At 43.0% G+C, this 16801-nt stretch overlaps 1 protein-coding gene across 2 annotated transcripts in view; it reads left to right on the top strand.

Annotated features, from left to right (window-relative positions):
• Positions 1 to 15216, top strand: part of BCO1 (beta-carotene oxygenase 1) — a 296080-nt gene extending 280864 nt beyond the window's left edge. For both annotated transcript variants that reach the window (XM_069607100.1, XM_069607101.1), the window contains exon 11: positions 7611 to 15216. In XM_069607100.1, coding sequence (XP_069463201.1) covers positions 7611 to 7765 — 155 coding nt within the window. In that variant the 3' untranslated portion in view covers positions 7766 to 15216. The remainder of the gene's footprint in view (positions 1 to 7610) is intronic.
• Positions 15217 to 16801: the final 1585 nt, after the last annotated feature.

Here is a 16801-nt window from a genome sequence, read left to right as displayed (position 1 = left end):
TCAGACCCCAAAGAGATAACGTAAGGATTACACAGAAGGCTGTCAGAAGTGCCATAGGCAAGAGTGAACTGTGCATTATGTGAATGAGGTGGACACATAGGGAAAGAAAATCCAGGTGTCTCAGATGTCTCTCAGAGTACTATACTTGCATGGCAACTGTGAGAATCCTGAAGGTGTCTCCCCGACTAGTCCCTGGGGATCTGTCATCCAGGTGGCCAGGACACAGCCATTGCTATTGGATATAGTTCCTGGGGGTGGACCAGTGTGGGAGGATCACCTGGATGGGGGGTTCTTGGGGAGTGGAAGTGAGACACCGACTGGTGAGACACGGTATCCCCCTTCTTATTATACCTTTTCCCCATCCTACCCTGTAGGATACTCAAACACTCTATCCAAGGGGAGAGCGGTTAAGAAACCAAACTGTGTTGAACAAGAAGCAGCAAGCAGCTGATTAAAGAAAGCACAAATAACTGTTCAAACGCAAGGGGAAAGCCAGCATAGAAGAGTCTAGCACGACGTGGGTGCTCACTCAGGAAACTCTGGGTGATTACCCTGTTGTTGAACTACCGTAACCAGAAGGCCTTGGGAGAAGGGCGACAAGTGGGTCAAAATGGTCATACAGGGGTCTAGTAAAATCCTCTGTACAGTCGAAAGCCTTTGAATGACAGATGATTGTGAAGCTAAGGGAAGCAGACCCCACATTGTAGAGTTGGCAAGAGTGAACCCGACCGAGGGATGCTGATAAAAGAGGGCAAAGTCTGAAGTCCCAATGAATAGTGTGTTGACAAGAATGAACCCAGCAGAGGGTTGTCCACAGTGAACTGTTTAAGAAGATGTAGTGAACCCGACAGAGGGAAGCAGACATTCAAGAGGGGTCTGAACCCGAGGGGGATTAAGGGGCGAAAAGGTATCACCCAACATGCAAGCAGCAGGGAACTTTTATTTATCTTTTTGTTGAAGACATCGGGTCCTCGGAGGCAAGAGACTTTTGTGTAGAAAAGAGACTTAGCCACTGAATACCCTGATAAGCTGAGAGCGGAACTGTTAGCTTGCGCTGGGAAGGCTCGAGCGTGTGCTGTGCTCCAGAGTCCTACCTTGTCCCGTGCTCAAAACGTGGGGAAGGGAGACCTGACTACCGCATCCTGACTTATTATTTGTGCACACTTCTTTCTTTCCTGTGAATCCTATCCCACACTCTTTGATTGTATTTAGCCTAAGCATGGGCAATAGGTTTTTCTTAGTAAAAGCCTCTTTATGATTATTTGATGGTCGTAGCTTGCTCCTATCTTAGATTTAGGTTTATATTAGACGTTTTTCCAACCTGCATATGCAGTTTAATAAACACCCTTAAACTGTGATTACTTATGTCTGTCTTTACTGTTGACAGATGCTCTTGGAGGGAACAGTGTAATATTCTGATAATATATTGTAATGTTTTGTGCGAGAGGACAGTTGCTGCAGAGCTCAGTATGCCTGCACAGGGGGATGCATGTTACAGGCTGCCATCACATGGGGTAAGACACCTTTGTTGTTTGCATAGTGCGTTATGCCACAGTAAGGCCATCTCACAAAGCTGAGGGTCGGTTGCAGGGAGGGAATCTTTAAGGCTGCAGACCAAACATGTAAACACCTTCATGCCCAAAGTTCTACAGTAGATGACCCCAAGCGCCCATGAATGGCTAGTTCTATAGTAGGGATAAAAAGGAGACCCTTGTTAGGGTGACCCTAAAGATGTAGGCTCCCTGCTGATAATACAGCCACAAGGCACCTGCCTGAGAAGTCTTTGGGCCCTGACAGCAAACCTATCCCTATAAGATTGTTCTTTCCATGTCTGGTTTACCTAACTTTAAATGACTTATCATATCTGTGTCCCCTGATTAGTCCTCTTCTGAGGCGGTATTAGTGAGGCAAATACCCTATGTGTTCCCTGCGGGACCCTAACCGAGTGGAACAAGGCTACATACACCATGTACCCTATTTCCCTTCTGCTAGTCTCCTAGCAATGGTGGCTATTTGAACTCTACTGGTTGGTGACATCTTTAATATAATTCTAGAGAGATAGAGTTTGCTGGCTCCCTGGCGTGCCTCTAACTGGAAACCTTGTGCAAAATCCAGAACCAATTGCCCGAAGGTCAAACACAAAATACAGAGCCAAGTCCGAAGTTCAAATATAAAATCCAGAACCAAGTCCGAAGGTCAGACATATTCTTATATGAGAGTGAATGAGATATGGGGATGAGCGAATATCACCATGACTACTACCTGCTATTAAAAGCCGGGGCTAAAATTAGCCAGACCAGATATGTCCAGTTTCTGAACAGTGTATGAATTTAATCCCAAATCCACACTTTGGCGCAAGTCTGCGAAGAAGCCTGCTGAAGGTGAATTAGTCAGCCCCACGTATTCGATGGCCAACAGACTGTTTGATTTGATGTAACTCTGTGATTGAGACCTTGATTCCCTCCCCAGCACCAACTCCACATAAACATGGAGGGTTGGTGACTGGCCTTCTCACATCTGAGGGTAAATCCAGAAGGAGAGACTAAGTCATCAACCTCAAGACAGTTTGTGAGGAGGCCCTGTTAGGGAGAATTCGCAAAATGTGCTAATTCCTCTCTACCTTAGAGCCCTCCAGCTCTTTTGCTAAACTTTGGGGCTTTGAACTTTTCCATTTTTGTTTGTTTTCTGTGTTTATTTCTTTTGATTATGGAGTTTTAGGCAACTCCATAGGCATCATCTTTTTTGTTTGTGTCACACAGCACCCTCAGTGCAGTTACACATGGATGTCTTTTAGACTTCCCAAAGGTTTAAATACCTTCTCTGGGATAAACTACTGTTTCCCAGAGAATGTAAAGTGAAATTGACTTTACTAGTCTTTCCAAATTCCTAGACCCAGCACACACCCTCTTACATTGGAGTGCTGGAGGGGTTACATAGTATGCCCTGTGTCTAAATACTCATGTAGCAGTCAAATGCTACTCTTTCTAAGTCTGTACCAAATTGTGTGGTACAGACTTATACCAAAGGTTGGTCTTGCTTACACCTCTAGTCCTAATTGTGTGTCGTGGTCCCAGAGGGTACTGCATGCAATTCTGCCTAACAGGCCCTGTCTGAACCTGCATCTTGCCATAGTAAAATGGAGGAAGTGCTACATTTTAGGCTGAAGGGGTGAGAGGTAAGTGCCGTGAAATTGTCGCTGAGAAGTAGGGTGGGAGGACAACAGGGAAATGTGGCGTAGAATGCCATGCAAGTGGCTCTTCAGAAAGGAGAAGAGCTAGAGCTTAGATTTAAATACAGATAGAGTCATAGAGTAGAATGGACAGTAGTCAGATCGAGAGAGTACTAAAGTTGAGATAAGGTGCTTAGCAGTGTTGAAGGGAAAAAGATGACTTATTTTTCTGATATTGAGGAGATTTAGTCTGGCCGTAGTGGCAGATTTGGAGATGAAGATCAAGAAGTTGTGAGATAGTTTGAAAATGACCCCAAGGTTGCGAGCACAAGTAGCATTGGGAAGGTAGTCAGGTGAGAAGAATAGAAGAGGCGTAATTGGTACTCACACGCAGCAGGGCCCAGCAAAGCAATAAGGCGAAGAGCCAAAGAGACTGGAGGAAATGCTGGAGGAAAAGCTGGAGGTTGGTCCTTAGATGTTTGCCCTTTGCTGGGTCGCCCAGGCTTGAGTCAACCCAACGCAAGGAGTCAATGGCTTGAAATGGTGAGGAACATCCATTGGCAGGAAGGGGAGATGGGCCCACCAGCCTGCGGCTACAAAGCAGGGCAGGCCTGGAGATGGAGTCCTGGCCCAGCCGCCCTGTTCATCGCTTGATGGTGGTGCAGGCCGAGGGCAGCAGGCTGGATGGAGGATACTATTTGTGAGATTGGCATCATGGAAGGAGACACAGACAACAGATTCAATATATTAGACCTCCAGGATTTTGCGGCATGAAATGGCAAATTTTGTGGCATGAAATGGCAAATTTTGCAGCACAAACCTTTATTTATGGCGGCATTTTTGCAGCACAATTTATATTGACTGGAGGGTGCAAGATTGGTACATTGCAGGAAAGAGGCCGTGTGCAAGGCTACAAGAGAGCCAGTGTGTCAATATATGTATCTTTTGTATCAAATAGGAAGAGTCCTAGATGTCTCTGGCTTGGCAGAACAGTGTTTGCTTTGGCTACATTTTTTGGTTTAATGTGAATCCCTATTTAATAGTTATTAATCATTATCAGTTGTAATGCTGAAAATATTCCCCTTCTATGTTCCCCAGTCCTGCAAACACCCACACACCTCTCTCACCCAACACACGTCTCACCAATTCCCCATCAAAACCTGTATTTTTGTACCTCACGCTCAGTCATACACATACTCACATGCTCTGTCACACTGCCAAGTCACAATTTGCACTCGCTAGTCCCTGCCAAACTCCAAATCATACTCCCAACTCACACCGCACGTGCCCTAATTCCTCCCGCAGTATACAGTCCTTCATTCTTGCGTGCTATTTCTGCATCTTTCATCCTTTCTCCCGTTCTGTCACACTCTTCCCTCATCCTTTCCCCCAATTTGCAGCTTACTGCCCCTTTCCAGCCAACCCCTCTCTGCTTTTGGCCCACTGCTACGCCTGAGCCAACGTTCCTTCCAATTTCTGTACCTCCGCTCTCTCTCTTTGATTTCTGGCCCACCACCCCATTGCATCTGCTCTGCTCTCTTGCCCACCGCTTCTCCCTCGACCCACTGCTCTCCCTCTGAACTCCCTTTGCTTTCTTGTCTACCACGCCTCACCCATCACTCACCCTCTCACTCCTTTCTCTCACATATTGTGACCATTTTTTAATTTTTGAAGAAAACTGTAGATTTTGGCCTAAAGAAATGGGGCATCTAAAAATAGAGCAGAGGATGTGCTGTTTTTAGATAAACCATTTTTGGAAATGAGCAGGCCACCTTAATCTCAAAGGTGACCTGCGCATTTCCACGGGGCTGAGCTGTACCGCAAATTATGCGCTGGCCAGCCGCCTTGAATACGTTTGTATTGGAAGCGCTCTCCCGACAAATGTCTACAGGCTCCCCGTGAATTTCACTGTGACTGGCCCTTAAGGGTCCTGCCACTGTAAAATGCAACCCAAAAAAACCCATTTCTATCCCATTTGGGGAACAGAAATGCAAGTGAGACAGCAGCTTTTCTTTTTTTTTAAGTATTGCATGAGTCAGTAGGGTCAGTAAAGACCCGGTAAAGCAGTGGCCCCCCTCGTGCACGTATTTAAAGTGGGCGCATAGGGTGGCCTACAATTTCTGCACATTTAAAAGTGCATCTTGCTTGTCAATTTGGGAGGCGCTTTTAAAAGCGCAGAAAAGCCCCGTGATTTCAGCAGGGGGTGAAAAAGGACATCTGAATGGGTGCATATAAGAAGCGTCCATCCAGATGTCCTTTGTGGATCGGACTGCTCTTTTTTTTGCTCAAGTGATGAGATGTGCTTGAGCATTTCATTTCTTGAGTCCAAAAAAAAACAGTTGAGAAAATGGCCCCTTGAGTATTTTTATTTTTATTTGTATTTTTTTTCAAAACGCCCATTTTTGTGGGTGTTTTTGCAAAAACAGTTGTTTTTGCGCTTTTTTGCAAAAGCTGCCCTTTTTTGCTGCATTTTGCGGGATTGCAAAATCGCTATAAGATGGAGGGTCTGACAAAAGCTATTATTAATGAAAATGTCAGATAGAGTAAGGTCTATCTTGCCCTATGTTAACTGGGATTTCCCTACCTAAAGAAACTAAGGAAAGTCTGTGTCAATAGGTTTAACTGAAAAGTCTGTCTGTGTACAAAGCCTATACTTGCCCTCACAACTAAAAGCAATGTGTTGTGATGTCAATCATAAACGAATCAGTGTTCCAAAATTAAAGTTCTGAGCTATTTCCAGCTCAGGCTTAGTCATCAGCTTCTTTTCCCCAAATGTCAATAAGTTCATCACAAGTTCAATTTACCTTCTTTCTGACATGAAGCAATAAAGTTCCATACTTTGGTAACGGTTAGGTTGCCCTTCCTCAAGTTCAAGACAGATTCAGGGCAGCATATTTCTAGATACGATCCCTGGGCTTGAGGCCAAGAACAAGTCTTGCAGTCCTGTTCTAGATTAGTTGCAGAGTGCTGAGAGTAGAAGCAGTCAGATTTAGAAAGAGGCTGTTGCAGTAGTCCAGCCTAGAGAGAACCAGAGCTCTGGAGACAGTGAGCTTCTGGGGGAAGGAGAGGAAAGAAAGAATACCTCTGAGGAGGTGCAGCTGGTAGTGTGACTTCTTAGAGACATCAGAGATGTGAGGAGAGAAGGAGAGTGTGGAGTCGAAGATGACCCCTAGGTTTTTAGCCTCACAGGTGGGAGCAGGAAGAGGGCCAAGAGAGGCCAGCCAGAGAGTGACAGGAAAGGAGGGAGCAGGTGTGCCAACGAGTAGAATATCGGTCATACTGGCTTTAAGGCAGGGATCATTGGCGCCACACCAATCATGGATAGCAGAGAGACAATCAGAGATGAGAGAAGGAGAAGAAGTGGCGGAAGGGAGCCTGAAAATTAGTTGAGTGTCATCCGCATAGCACTGAAAATTGGGGCAGAGAGCGGAAATGTGGTGGGCAAGAAGTGCCAGTTATTGGTTGAACAGCCAGGGAGCCGCTTTATGAGAATGGAGCGGTTGACTGTATCAAATGCAGAGGAGAGATCAAGTAGAATGAGAACAGCAGGGGAGTTAGAGTCAAGAGATGCGAGCAGTTCTTCACAGATGTTCAAAAGAGCAGTTTGCATGCCTCTAGATGCTCGGAATCCAGATTGATTGTCGTGAAGGCAACTAACAAACTCAGTGTGCCGAGTCAGTTGGAGAAGGCCATCTTCTGCAGGAGTTTCCTAAAGAAGGGAGTGATAGAGATGTGGCGATAGTTAGCCGGACATGAGGGGTCAGCGGATAGCTTTTTCAGTAAGGGGCGCACACGAGAATGCTTGAGAGAGGATGGGAAAACCCCAGTAGCATGAGAGCGATTGCAGAAATCAGCAAGTGCAGGGGCAAAGGAGCCAATGTTGTCCTTAATACTTCTTGAAGAATGGGGTGGGTCCTGTTTGGAGGAGACCATCATAGAGCGGACAACCATAGTGACCTTGTCTGATGTGATGGGAGAGAAGGAGGAGAGAAAGGCTGAAGGAGGATGGGAGGCCAAGCGTGCAAGGGGATGGGAGCAGGGGAAGCTGAGGGGGGAGAAAGAGTGCTCAGGATCTCCTGGGTTTTTGCAGTGCAGTAAGTGGCCAGTGCAGAGGGCCTTGGAGGGAGGAGGCATAGTGGAGACTGCTGAAGGATTTGCTAGTTCCTTGCAGTTTAGAGGTGGGAAGACCTTTCAACGGAGGGAGTTGTAAAGTCTTGGATGCAAGAGTCTTCCTGCTGCACATTCCTTGATTTAACCATCAACTAATCTTGCACTCAGATGCATTTATCTTTACTGTGCACAAAAGCAGTTTGCCTTATTGAATAGTTTTGGTTCTTTAATTAGTTTTTTCTTATGGCGCTTTGATTAATGCTCCATGACACTGCCTTCTTTTAGGAAATTGATAGGTTCATTTATTGATGTGTTCTTTCTTTATTTCTAGGTGTTATTCTTTCTGTCATTGTGTCCACCGATTCTAAAAAGGCACCATTTTTGCTCATACTGGACGGAAAAACCTTCACAGAACTTGCCCGTGCCTCAGTCAATGTGGATATGCACCTGGACCTACACGGGATGTTCATACCGGATGGAAAGTGAAAGCCAAGAGCCAACAATGTACTAGTCCAGGGCATATTTGGATATATTTCTAAGCTTACACCCGCGGGGACATAAACGACCCTTTCAATATTGTCAGTGAACAAAAAAACTATGGTTCTAAAAAAAGATATCAATGAAAAGGTATCAATCTGACATTTCACTGTTTTGTCTCACTAACAAGAAGGACCTGTTTCCCTTTGGACCATGAACTCGAATCTTCAGATGTTAGTGTGAGATGGTGGGTCAGGAGCCTGGGTATTGCACCCTGTACCAGTAAAACCTCAGCGGATTGACAACCAGCATTCAGGCCCATTGCGCTCACTCTTCTCATGAGCAAAATCAGGAAAATAAAACCCATACATGCAATGGGAAGAACTGGAATCAGAACTGCTGAAATACCAAGCAAGAGTATGAATTAGATGCAGCGGTAGTGTAGAGTACAGAAAGTGATTTTAAGAAAAAACACAAATGTGCTTTTTGATCATAAGCAATTGTTGCAAATTGTCATTTTTTATCTAAACCTATGTTGAATGTTGCAGGTTGATCTTACAGCCTGTCTATGTGTTTTCTATAAAAGGACTTTGCTCTGAAAGTCAGCATCACTGGTTGGTGGAAACAAGGACTGAAATCGAAATTGCATCTTTGTGCCCAATGTTTTTGCATTTGATGTTTATTAATCATTATAATTCCATGAGCTATTCTTTGCACCTGATTGACAGTTATTTTCCACCTACTGTTATTCGATATGTGCACTTGCTTCTTTAGAACGTCAATCTGTGTTAGTTATCACTGAAAATCACTACTAGCTACTATAGTTCTCATCAAGTATTTGGCGATACTACCTTTGGCAAACGGAATTCTCATTGCTGTAAGCATGCAGTAACCGTAAGATTCTTGTAATGCGAACATTATTTCCAATTTTGAGGTCAAGTTGGCCTCCATAGGGAAATGTGGGATTGTTGCACGTGGTATTACTGCATACAGTAATATCGCATGCGTGAAGGGTTTTGTGTGGTGATAACTTCCTCCACAAAAGACCAGGCTTTTTTTGATGCAGTAAATGTGGTGGTAATTGAATTACTGCCACTTTTTAATGCACAACCGACATCTATGTTGATAACTTTTTGTTGCTCAGGATGCTTTTTATTTATTTATCAACTTAATTTTTATCATTGAGTTTGTACAGAAACTAAACAATAAAGGGGATATTTTCTTTGATTTGGTCCCTCAATACACATTTGTGAAATAATCTAGTTGTCAGTTGTGGGAGCCTTTTAGATGCTTCCGGGAATACGCATGCTATGGGAACACATAATGTACAGTTAGAGCTTTGGTGGGCATTTTGTTCTTTGCAATGCCTTAACAAAAAAAAGTCCCTTCTGGTATTTGGAGCCTTACAAAACGAAAATCCATTAATAGATAGAGCCTTCTGATTTGTAGCACAATGGTCCCTTCCAATGTTCCCTCTAAGCTGTGCGCATGTGCGCTTGCATAGCTTCCTTCTGAGTGACGCTCAGAAGACTTTTAGAAGCGCACACAGACAATTCTCACCTATTCAAAACGATTTAATAAGGCACAAGCCACAGCATTTACCTGAAAAGTCCCTTCTCTTAAAATAAGCAACTAGTCTTGATATTCGGCTAATTTGCATTACACTACTATGCACCTAAAATCCCTAACAGCAAAATACAACACACAACGTTAAAAACTAATATGAAAAAAAGGTTCCATGAACAGAAGATTCTACCCAGGATATGCCTGGACACATTAACCAAAAATGTTCCCTCCCCACCCATGACTCCTAAACCTGACTCTACCACACTTTTACCGTATGACTTTAACTGCCCCAGAGTACATTAAGTCACCATCGGACAACTTTGACTCTGACTCTTCCTCTCTTGGCTCCGCGAAAGGTTAGCAGACATGCACCTACATCCACTTGTTTTATGTTTTTTGTAACATAAACAATGTTCACGCACCAGAATTTCTGTTATTCATTGTGCCTTACCAAAAGTGTCACCCACACTATATAACCGAACTACCAGCTCAAATATCGGATACTGACTGTAAGTAAGCAGGCTACTTGGATGTGTAACCAAATCCCATCCTTCCTCTTCTTCGTGCATATGGCACACAAGTGCTTTGAAGCAGCCATCTTATAAGTTAACGCATTATAAAACTCAAATATTATTTTGCCCTTTAAGATTATGAAAAGACGAATATGATGCTTAGCGTCTCCTACTTTAGCATTACTAACATTACCCTATAAGTAGAGTGCAACATTGCAATATCATGTACTTAGCCTACAAGGGATAATGGGTATGGACTATGCCTGGGATTACTCGTCCATAGTATCAGGGCACCGGATATTCAGACAGTAGAATGCTTTCCACACAATCTGTATCGTTTCCAAGTGTTCGGAGTTCCCTTGGGCATAGACCTTCACACATTATATGGTAACTCGCTTCTATACAAAAACAGTTTCACTGAGCACTTGTGTAATCCTACACAATGATATACGGGTGGGGCATGTTGTAAACAATCTTGTATGCACTGCACAAGAATTTTGTAAATGCAGTCATGACATTCTTAAAATCCACATCATATGTTGAGGTATTTACATATCCCTTGCCTGCAAAGTATTGTGCGTCTGCAAATATCCCAGTGAGTGTTTACTGCTACAATCCCTAACTTCTTACAGTGCTCCGTCAACTAATATTGGAGGCAAGCACAGGGGCCGGGGAAGGGTATGAGTGGAAGCATCACTCCTTGCGGGTGATGAACAAAGCTGCACATTTCAAAAACCAAGGCAGACGTTTCGGCAGTACACTGAAAGAAATGTGTTGCGTGTCAACAGCAACTTCTTTTTCTTTCTATGCTCAGCTGCTGAGGGCTTTTCAATATAACCATGTGTTCTTTGTGTATCGTCTCTAGCATCCCCCTCCATCTTATTTAACTGATAACAAAGAATTACTGAAGAGGGATCCATAGTTACAGAAGAAGCAACTCAATCAGGTGTATCTCTGATGAATTGATGCTATTAACTTAAAATGCATATATGTGTGATTTTCTTCAAAAAAGCTCCATAATAAACATCAGTAAGGCTCTTGTTTAATTTTATCTAGGCTGTGGTGTGGAAGGGTGGCCAGAACTATACACTTTATTATGTGCCCTCTCATTTTGCTCCCTATGTTAGGGATACAAGCAGGGGTCTAATCAGATGTTGCTCACTACTTGGAGTCCAATGATTTTTCAGGTAATTAAAAAAACTAATTAGCTTTGCCAATAGGGAAACATTCTGCTTATTAAAAGATGTTCTTTCCCCATAAAATTCCTTTTGAGATCGGTATTAATATTATTAGAGTTCCTTCCTTCCTATGCCAGTGCTCTACTGGTCACTAATTGGAAAAAATATCAGTGGAGCTTTGTGGGTTGAAGCAATGATATGTTCATTGTTTCTCGTTTTCATTAGGCACATTTTCTTTTTTTAGGGAGTAAACATGCATGGTGCATATGTCTCTTAGCTCTAAGGCCGGTGTTATCACTACCCTCAGGAGAACGTAATCATCATATTCTAAGGTGCAGTTATTCTGATGCAATTATCATCCTTTCACAAATTATTAGAAACATGTTCTCCTGGCCCTTTACCTACTTCATTAAAGCGGCACTTGAACTCCTTTCAGCCTTTTTTTGACACATTGCTTTTAATTGCCATTAATCCATCGGCAAATGTATTCTGTCTGAGTCTCTTGACAGCCACATCAGTTATGACAAGAGATATGTGAGGGCCACGAATGCCAGGGACATCGTTTGCAGCATTAACAGGCTGACAAGCCAGCCTATTCAAGGAGTGGAACCCACCTACCCAACCCACCACCAAGAGCCAACCTACCTAACAGTCAATGAACAGTAATGCACCAGCCTTGATAAGGACCCCTTCGGTCGAAACACGTGTCGGCTGACCACAAGATTATCGCATCAAGAATAAGATTCCCTTTTTTTGAAACATCAGAATACAAAGAAAATTGTCTTTAAGAATAAATATTGTTTGTGCAAGATATCTGGAATAAAAACTAAGGGAAATTTGTGTTTTGCAATACAAATGAGTGATTTTCCAGTGGCATAAAACATACAGGGCCTCATTACGACTTGGGGCGATATCCTGGCGTAAATTCACCAGAATACCACCTAAACTAATTACTGTTGCCGCCACTTGGTCCGGGGGAATTTCCACCGGATTACTGGTGGTGGCGGTGTAATTCCCCATTCATATTGAGTCCATATTGAGCCCATTGGACTCAATGTGGCTTTTTTGGCAGAATTACCGCAACGATTTTGTTGATTTTCCTGGAGGCAACTCTTCCACTCCAGCCCTGAAATCGTAATTTGGCATAGTGTTGAAGCTGGCTGTAACTCAATTACAGCCGACTTTACCACTTACCACCAAACTCGTAATGAGGCCGTCATTTTCTTCTGCCTATAAGTACGTATGCAAGGTACTGTGGAAGATATTGAAGTCTTGGACTGGTTGTTGAGTTTTCTGTATAATCACATATGACATATTTTATTTTAGCCAATGTGTTTGGAAAAAGTGTTGTAAGATCTTTAAAAAATTGCAGTGACTGGGAAGTCTCTTCTGCGACGCAACGGTAGCTCACAAGGTGGCTAACCTCATTAGTACGTTGCGCTCATGGAAAATGATTGACGCAAGTGTATGCTGTGCAAACTTCCTATATTAGGTGGCGACAGATGGGGAGGATGGATGTTCTAACTCTATTCAAGGACAGAACTTGAAGTTAAACTCGATAAAAATTCTTACAATTTGAAATGGTCTGATCTTTTTTAAAGGAAATACACATCTAATGTCTTTTGCAGTCTCCCTTTTTTTCTTCATTGTCCCCACTCAGTCAGCTGTCTCCATTTCTGTTTTCCCCAAGAAGAACAGGTTTTGCAAAGGAGAGGGAGGAGGATTTGGACCAGGAGCGCTTACATCATCCAAATTTAGAGATGATAAAACTATGAAACTCGCACTGGGGTACCAAGCATCTGTCAAAAGGGAACAATGACGTCATGTACTACTTTAAGCATTCAAATTCAGGCTCTTAAAATCAGAGGAAACAGAGAAAAACAACCCTTGAATGCCAGCTGAAGATCACACAAACAAATTGAATGAAGTGGGGTTCTGTCCCAGAAGAGAAGCAACTTCTCTGAACACCTAATCACTTTTTATCATGCTCTGCTACTTACTTCATTCCCTCATCCTAACTTTTGTATTCTTAGAAGAAGGAACTGAGGTTGAAAAAGGCTCTAGCACTGGCCCTGCTACAGAGTATTCAGAAGTCTTCTTAGCATCCTTTAAGCTAGACACAGCTAGCATGTAAGGACCCTTGTTTTTAATGATGCCTTATGAACAAACATTACCAATGGTTCAGTGCATGGACCTTGGAAGGAAGTGAACCCAGCTCCCAAATGTGCAAAATGTACAGTTGTGGAGGACATGGTTATCTGAGACTTTGGTACCCAAAGATATCTGATCCATCCGACGAAGTGTCCTTGCTTAGATAAATGTTTGTCAATCAAAGATAGAGCTACCCTTTGCAACGTCTTTGTAACCTTATGAAGTATGTACGTGATAAACTTGAATGATAATGTCCATATAGCAAAGAATGCATAGTCTGTAGTTTATTCAGTAAAGTTTCCATAAACAGGTTACAATCAATACAGCTACCATCCTCCTCCCATCTCAGCCTTCTCCCTTCTGCCCATAGCATTCCCGAATGCCTCTAGATTCTTTTAAGAAAACATTCTAAATAGCTAAACAGAACACAACACACCCTTCCCTCTTTTCCAGCTCACTTTAACCACTCTGCTCAAATTTCACAATCTTCCATCTCTGGTTAATACACTAGTATTAGTGACCCTAACAAACTTAATTGGCATACTGTATACAGAATTCGACTTATGCACATTCTCAGGCAGTTTGATGTTTACCAGGTCACCATCCTTGACTCCTGTGTAGCCAGACCTCTTATTGACATCATACCCCCTTTTCATATATTTTTATTTTCTTCCAGTCGAGTCACTGTCACACCTATGTTTCGAGTGCTAATTTCCCTCTTACGGCTTTGCCTCAACCAAATTAGAAATCTAATGTCTCTACACTTCCTTCCCCTTATCAATTCAAACAGGGCTTTATCAATAACAGGATGTCTCCTTACTCTATACACACACAACATCTTATCCATTTCATCATCAAGATCCCAATCACATTCCCTACTCAATTGTATCATGCCTTTGACCACCCTGTTGAATATTTCTGCCAGGCCATTTGCCTGGGGATCATACAGTGGTGTTTTGATATGTTTAATGGCCATACCAGCCAGGACATTGACCAACTTGGTGTACATAAATTGAGTTCCTTTATCAGCCACAATGTCCTTGGGCATACCTTCTCTTCGGAAAGGTATCCTGGAGAATCTTTATGACTCCTTCAGTGTTCACTTCCCTGACAATGAATATAATAGTCTTCTAGTACTACAGCATTTCTTTTCTCCTGCCTCAAATAATAAAAATGCCCAATTATATCCATGGCTACTCTGGCTCATGGCTTCATTTGTTTTTTGTTAGCAGTCAAGGGCAGAGTCCTTGTTATAAATGTTTTGTAACTTACAGTACATTGCTTACATTATCTAACAAATCTGTCAACACCCCTATCTATTCCTGGCTGTGTGGGATCCAAAGCGGACCCAGAGGACACAGACAAGGATGGAGGAGCAGGGTCTGACAGAGGAGAGATGCGGGAAGAAGGGGAGTGGCACGAAAACAGAGAGAAGGAATGGGAAGAGAAGAGAAGATGGAAGAGAGAAAGAGAGGGAGAATGAAAGGGAGATAGCAGGGTCTCCCTTGATACCCCTAAAAAAATGCTAAGAAGCTTTTTTAATTTTTTTAAATTGAAGCTCCTCAGCTGTGGCCAGTGCCGTGTGTCTCTTTGTTTCTGGAGTGGCTGGCTTTCTTGTTCAGGCCTCTTTAAAATAAAACAGGCCTTTCCACAATTATAACACTTTGAGCAGTGACCCTAAATAAGAAAGAATCAGAATAACAAATAGTTTGTCTTTCTGAAGTTCTATATAATAATTGCTAGACTCATTAAAGGTTTTTTTCAGGCAAACTATACTGATTTAGTCTGTTCTTAAACACCTCAAATTCACAATTCAGACAAGAACTTCCAAAAAAGAATTTAGAGTAGAATGAGCATCCATTTCGGACTATGTATTTTGCTTTTTCGCAAGCTGTATTTATAGCATGTTTTTTTCTGCCGTTGTCTCTGTAATGATCATCACAAGACATTCCATCTCTGTTTCCTTGTTCACTCGACAACATCCTTGTGCCTAAAAGCATCTGTACCATGTAGAAATGTTTGACCGTAGCCCATAAAGTGACCCTTGATTTAATTGTGCCACAATTAATGCTTTGTTGCAATGTGTCTATCTTTCCTGTCTCCATGGCATGCTGTTCAGGATGTTTATTTGCATGTATGAGGTAATGAGAGCTCAGAGTATGGTATGCACTGTCAGTGCTCTGCTTTCCCTGCGCTACTCTAAATTCTTTAATGCACAGTAATGGACCCTTCCAATGGTATGTACTTTGCCAACATCTGAAGCTATGTGGCCAACTTTGCACCAGACCTGCAGGTGAACTGGCCTGCTGTTAAATCTCAGTTACCATGTTAATGGTATCCACTACAGAGTGTAATTTGCTTTCTGACTTTGAGAACATTCAGACATGTAATTGCTCATTTTACTATAGCCTGTAAGATAGCTATAGCCGGTAAGACAGCTCAGTGGGTCGGGTGCTCCCTGCTGTGATGTGTGTGTGATCTGCAGGTTCGAATCCCGGCAAGGCCCACTCAGCCTTTCATCCTTCTGAGGTTGATAAATGAGTAGCAACACAGGGTGGGTGATATTGTATGTATATTTGTTCTATATAAAGTGCTTAAGTGTAAGTGCTATATAATAACACATCATTATCATTTGGCCTTTGATGTCTGCTTGCATTTACAGGAATTTGGTAATATGGGCCTATACACACTGATATTAACGATACAAATGGTGATCCATTCATGTATTAAATATATATCACATTACAGTGATTTCGAAAACAAATTACAAAAGTACTTAGGAACAATGCTATGTGATGCCGCTTCCTGTTTTATCAAGGGGTGAAAGGTCATGTTACATTGCTTCCCATGATGTCCCTTTGGGTTGGGGTCAAATGACATCACTTCCTGTGATGTCATTAGCGGTCAAGGGTTGTGTGATGTAACTTCCCCTTACTCCTGACATTTTGGTGAAATGGAAGATAGATTGGGGGTGAAGTAGGGACTGGTCCCACGTCCTCCAAAACAGGAAAGGTAGGATGGCGGTAGCTAGCGCTGCAAAGAGCGGGGCTGACACCGCGCTGCAAACTCTGTTACTCCTGTTGCAGAAAGGCAGGGGAGGTGCGCAGTATAAACCATGGCAGAGCATGGACAGGGATAATTTGCTGTGTAGCCTACCATCCCTCGCAGCAGGGGCAGGCAAATGGATATATGCTCCTGAAAAAGAGACAGCAGGGATTACCCCGGTGATTGGCGATATGAAGAGCTTATTCACAGCCATATTGGGCAAACGAGGGGACATAATATGGGAGAAGGCAGGATATGGCGAAGTAAAATTGAGTAGTAGCATACACAACAGTGCACCCTTCAACTACTGCCACACACACGTGTGGAAAGTATTAAGGACTATGTACCCAGACTCATCAGACATGGGGCCATCTTGGCATGCAAAATGAAACCAGAGGAGAAGCCCACAGAATATATACAACAGATACAGGAGATGTGGGCATTAGAGACACAACAATCATGGGAAGTGAACATACCAATATTTTACCGCATATTGCTCCAAGGCCTCCCCTCAGACGTGCAAACATCCCTAGAAAAGGTGGTTGGTATTGAGGCAAGAGGATGACCAGAAATACAGACAACCATGGTACACT

Source organism: Ambystoma mexicanum, chromosome 1p (genome assembly GCF_040938575.1).
Source record: "Ambystoma mexicanum isolate Mex_15411 chromosome 1p, UKY_AmexF1_1, whole genome shotgun sequence".
In the NCBI taxonomy this organism is placed as follows: Eukaryota; Metazoa; Chordata; class Amphibia; order Caudata; family Ambystomatidae; genus Ambystoma; species Ambystoma mexicanum.
The sequence above is the reverse complement of the archived record's forward strand: the minus strand, read 5'-3'. Positions and strand labels throughout refer to the sequence as shown.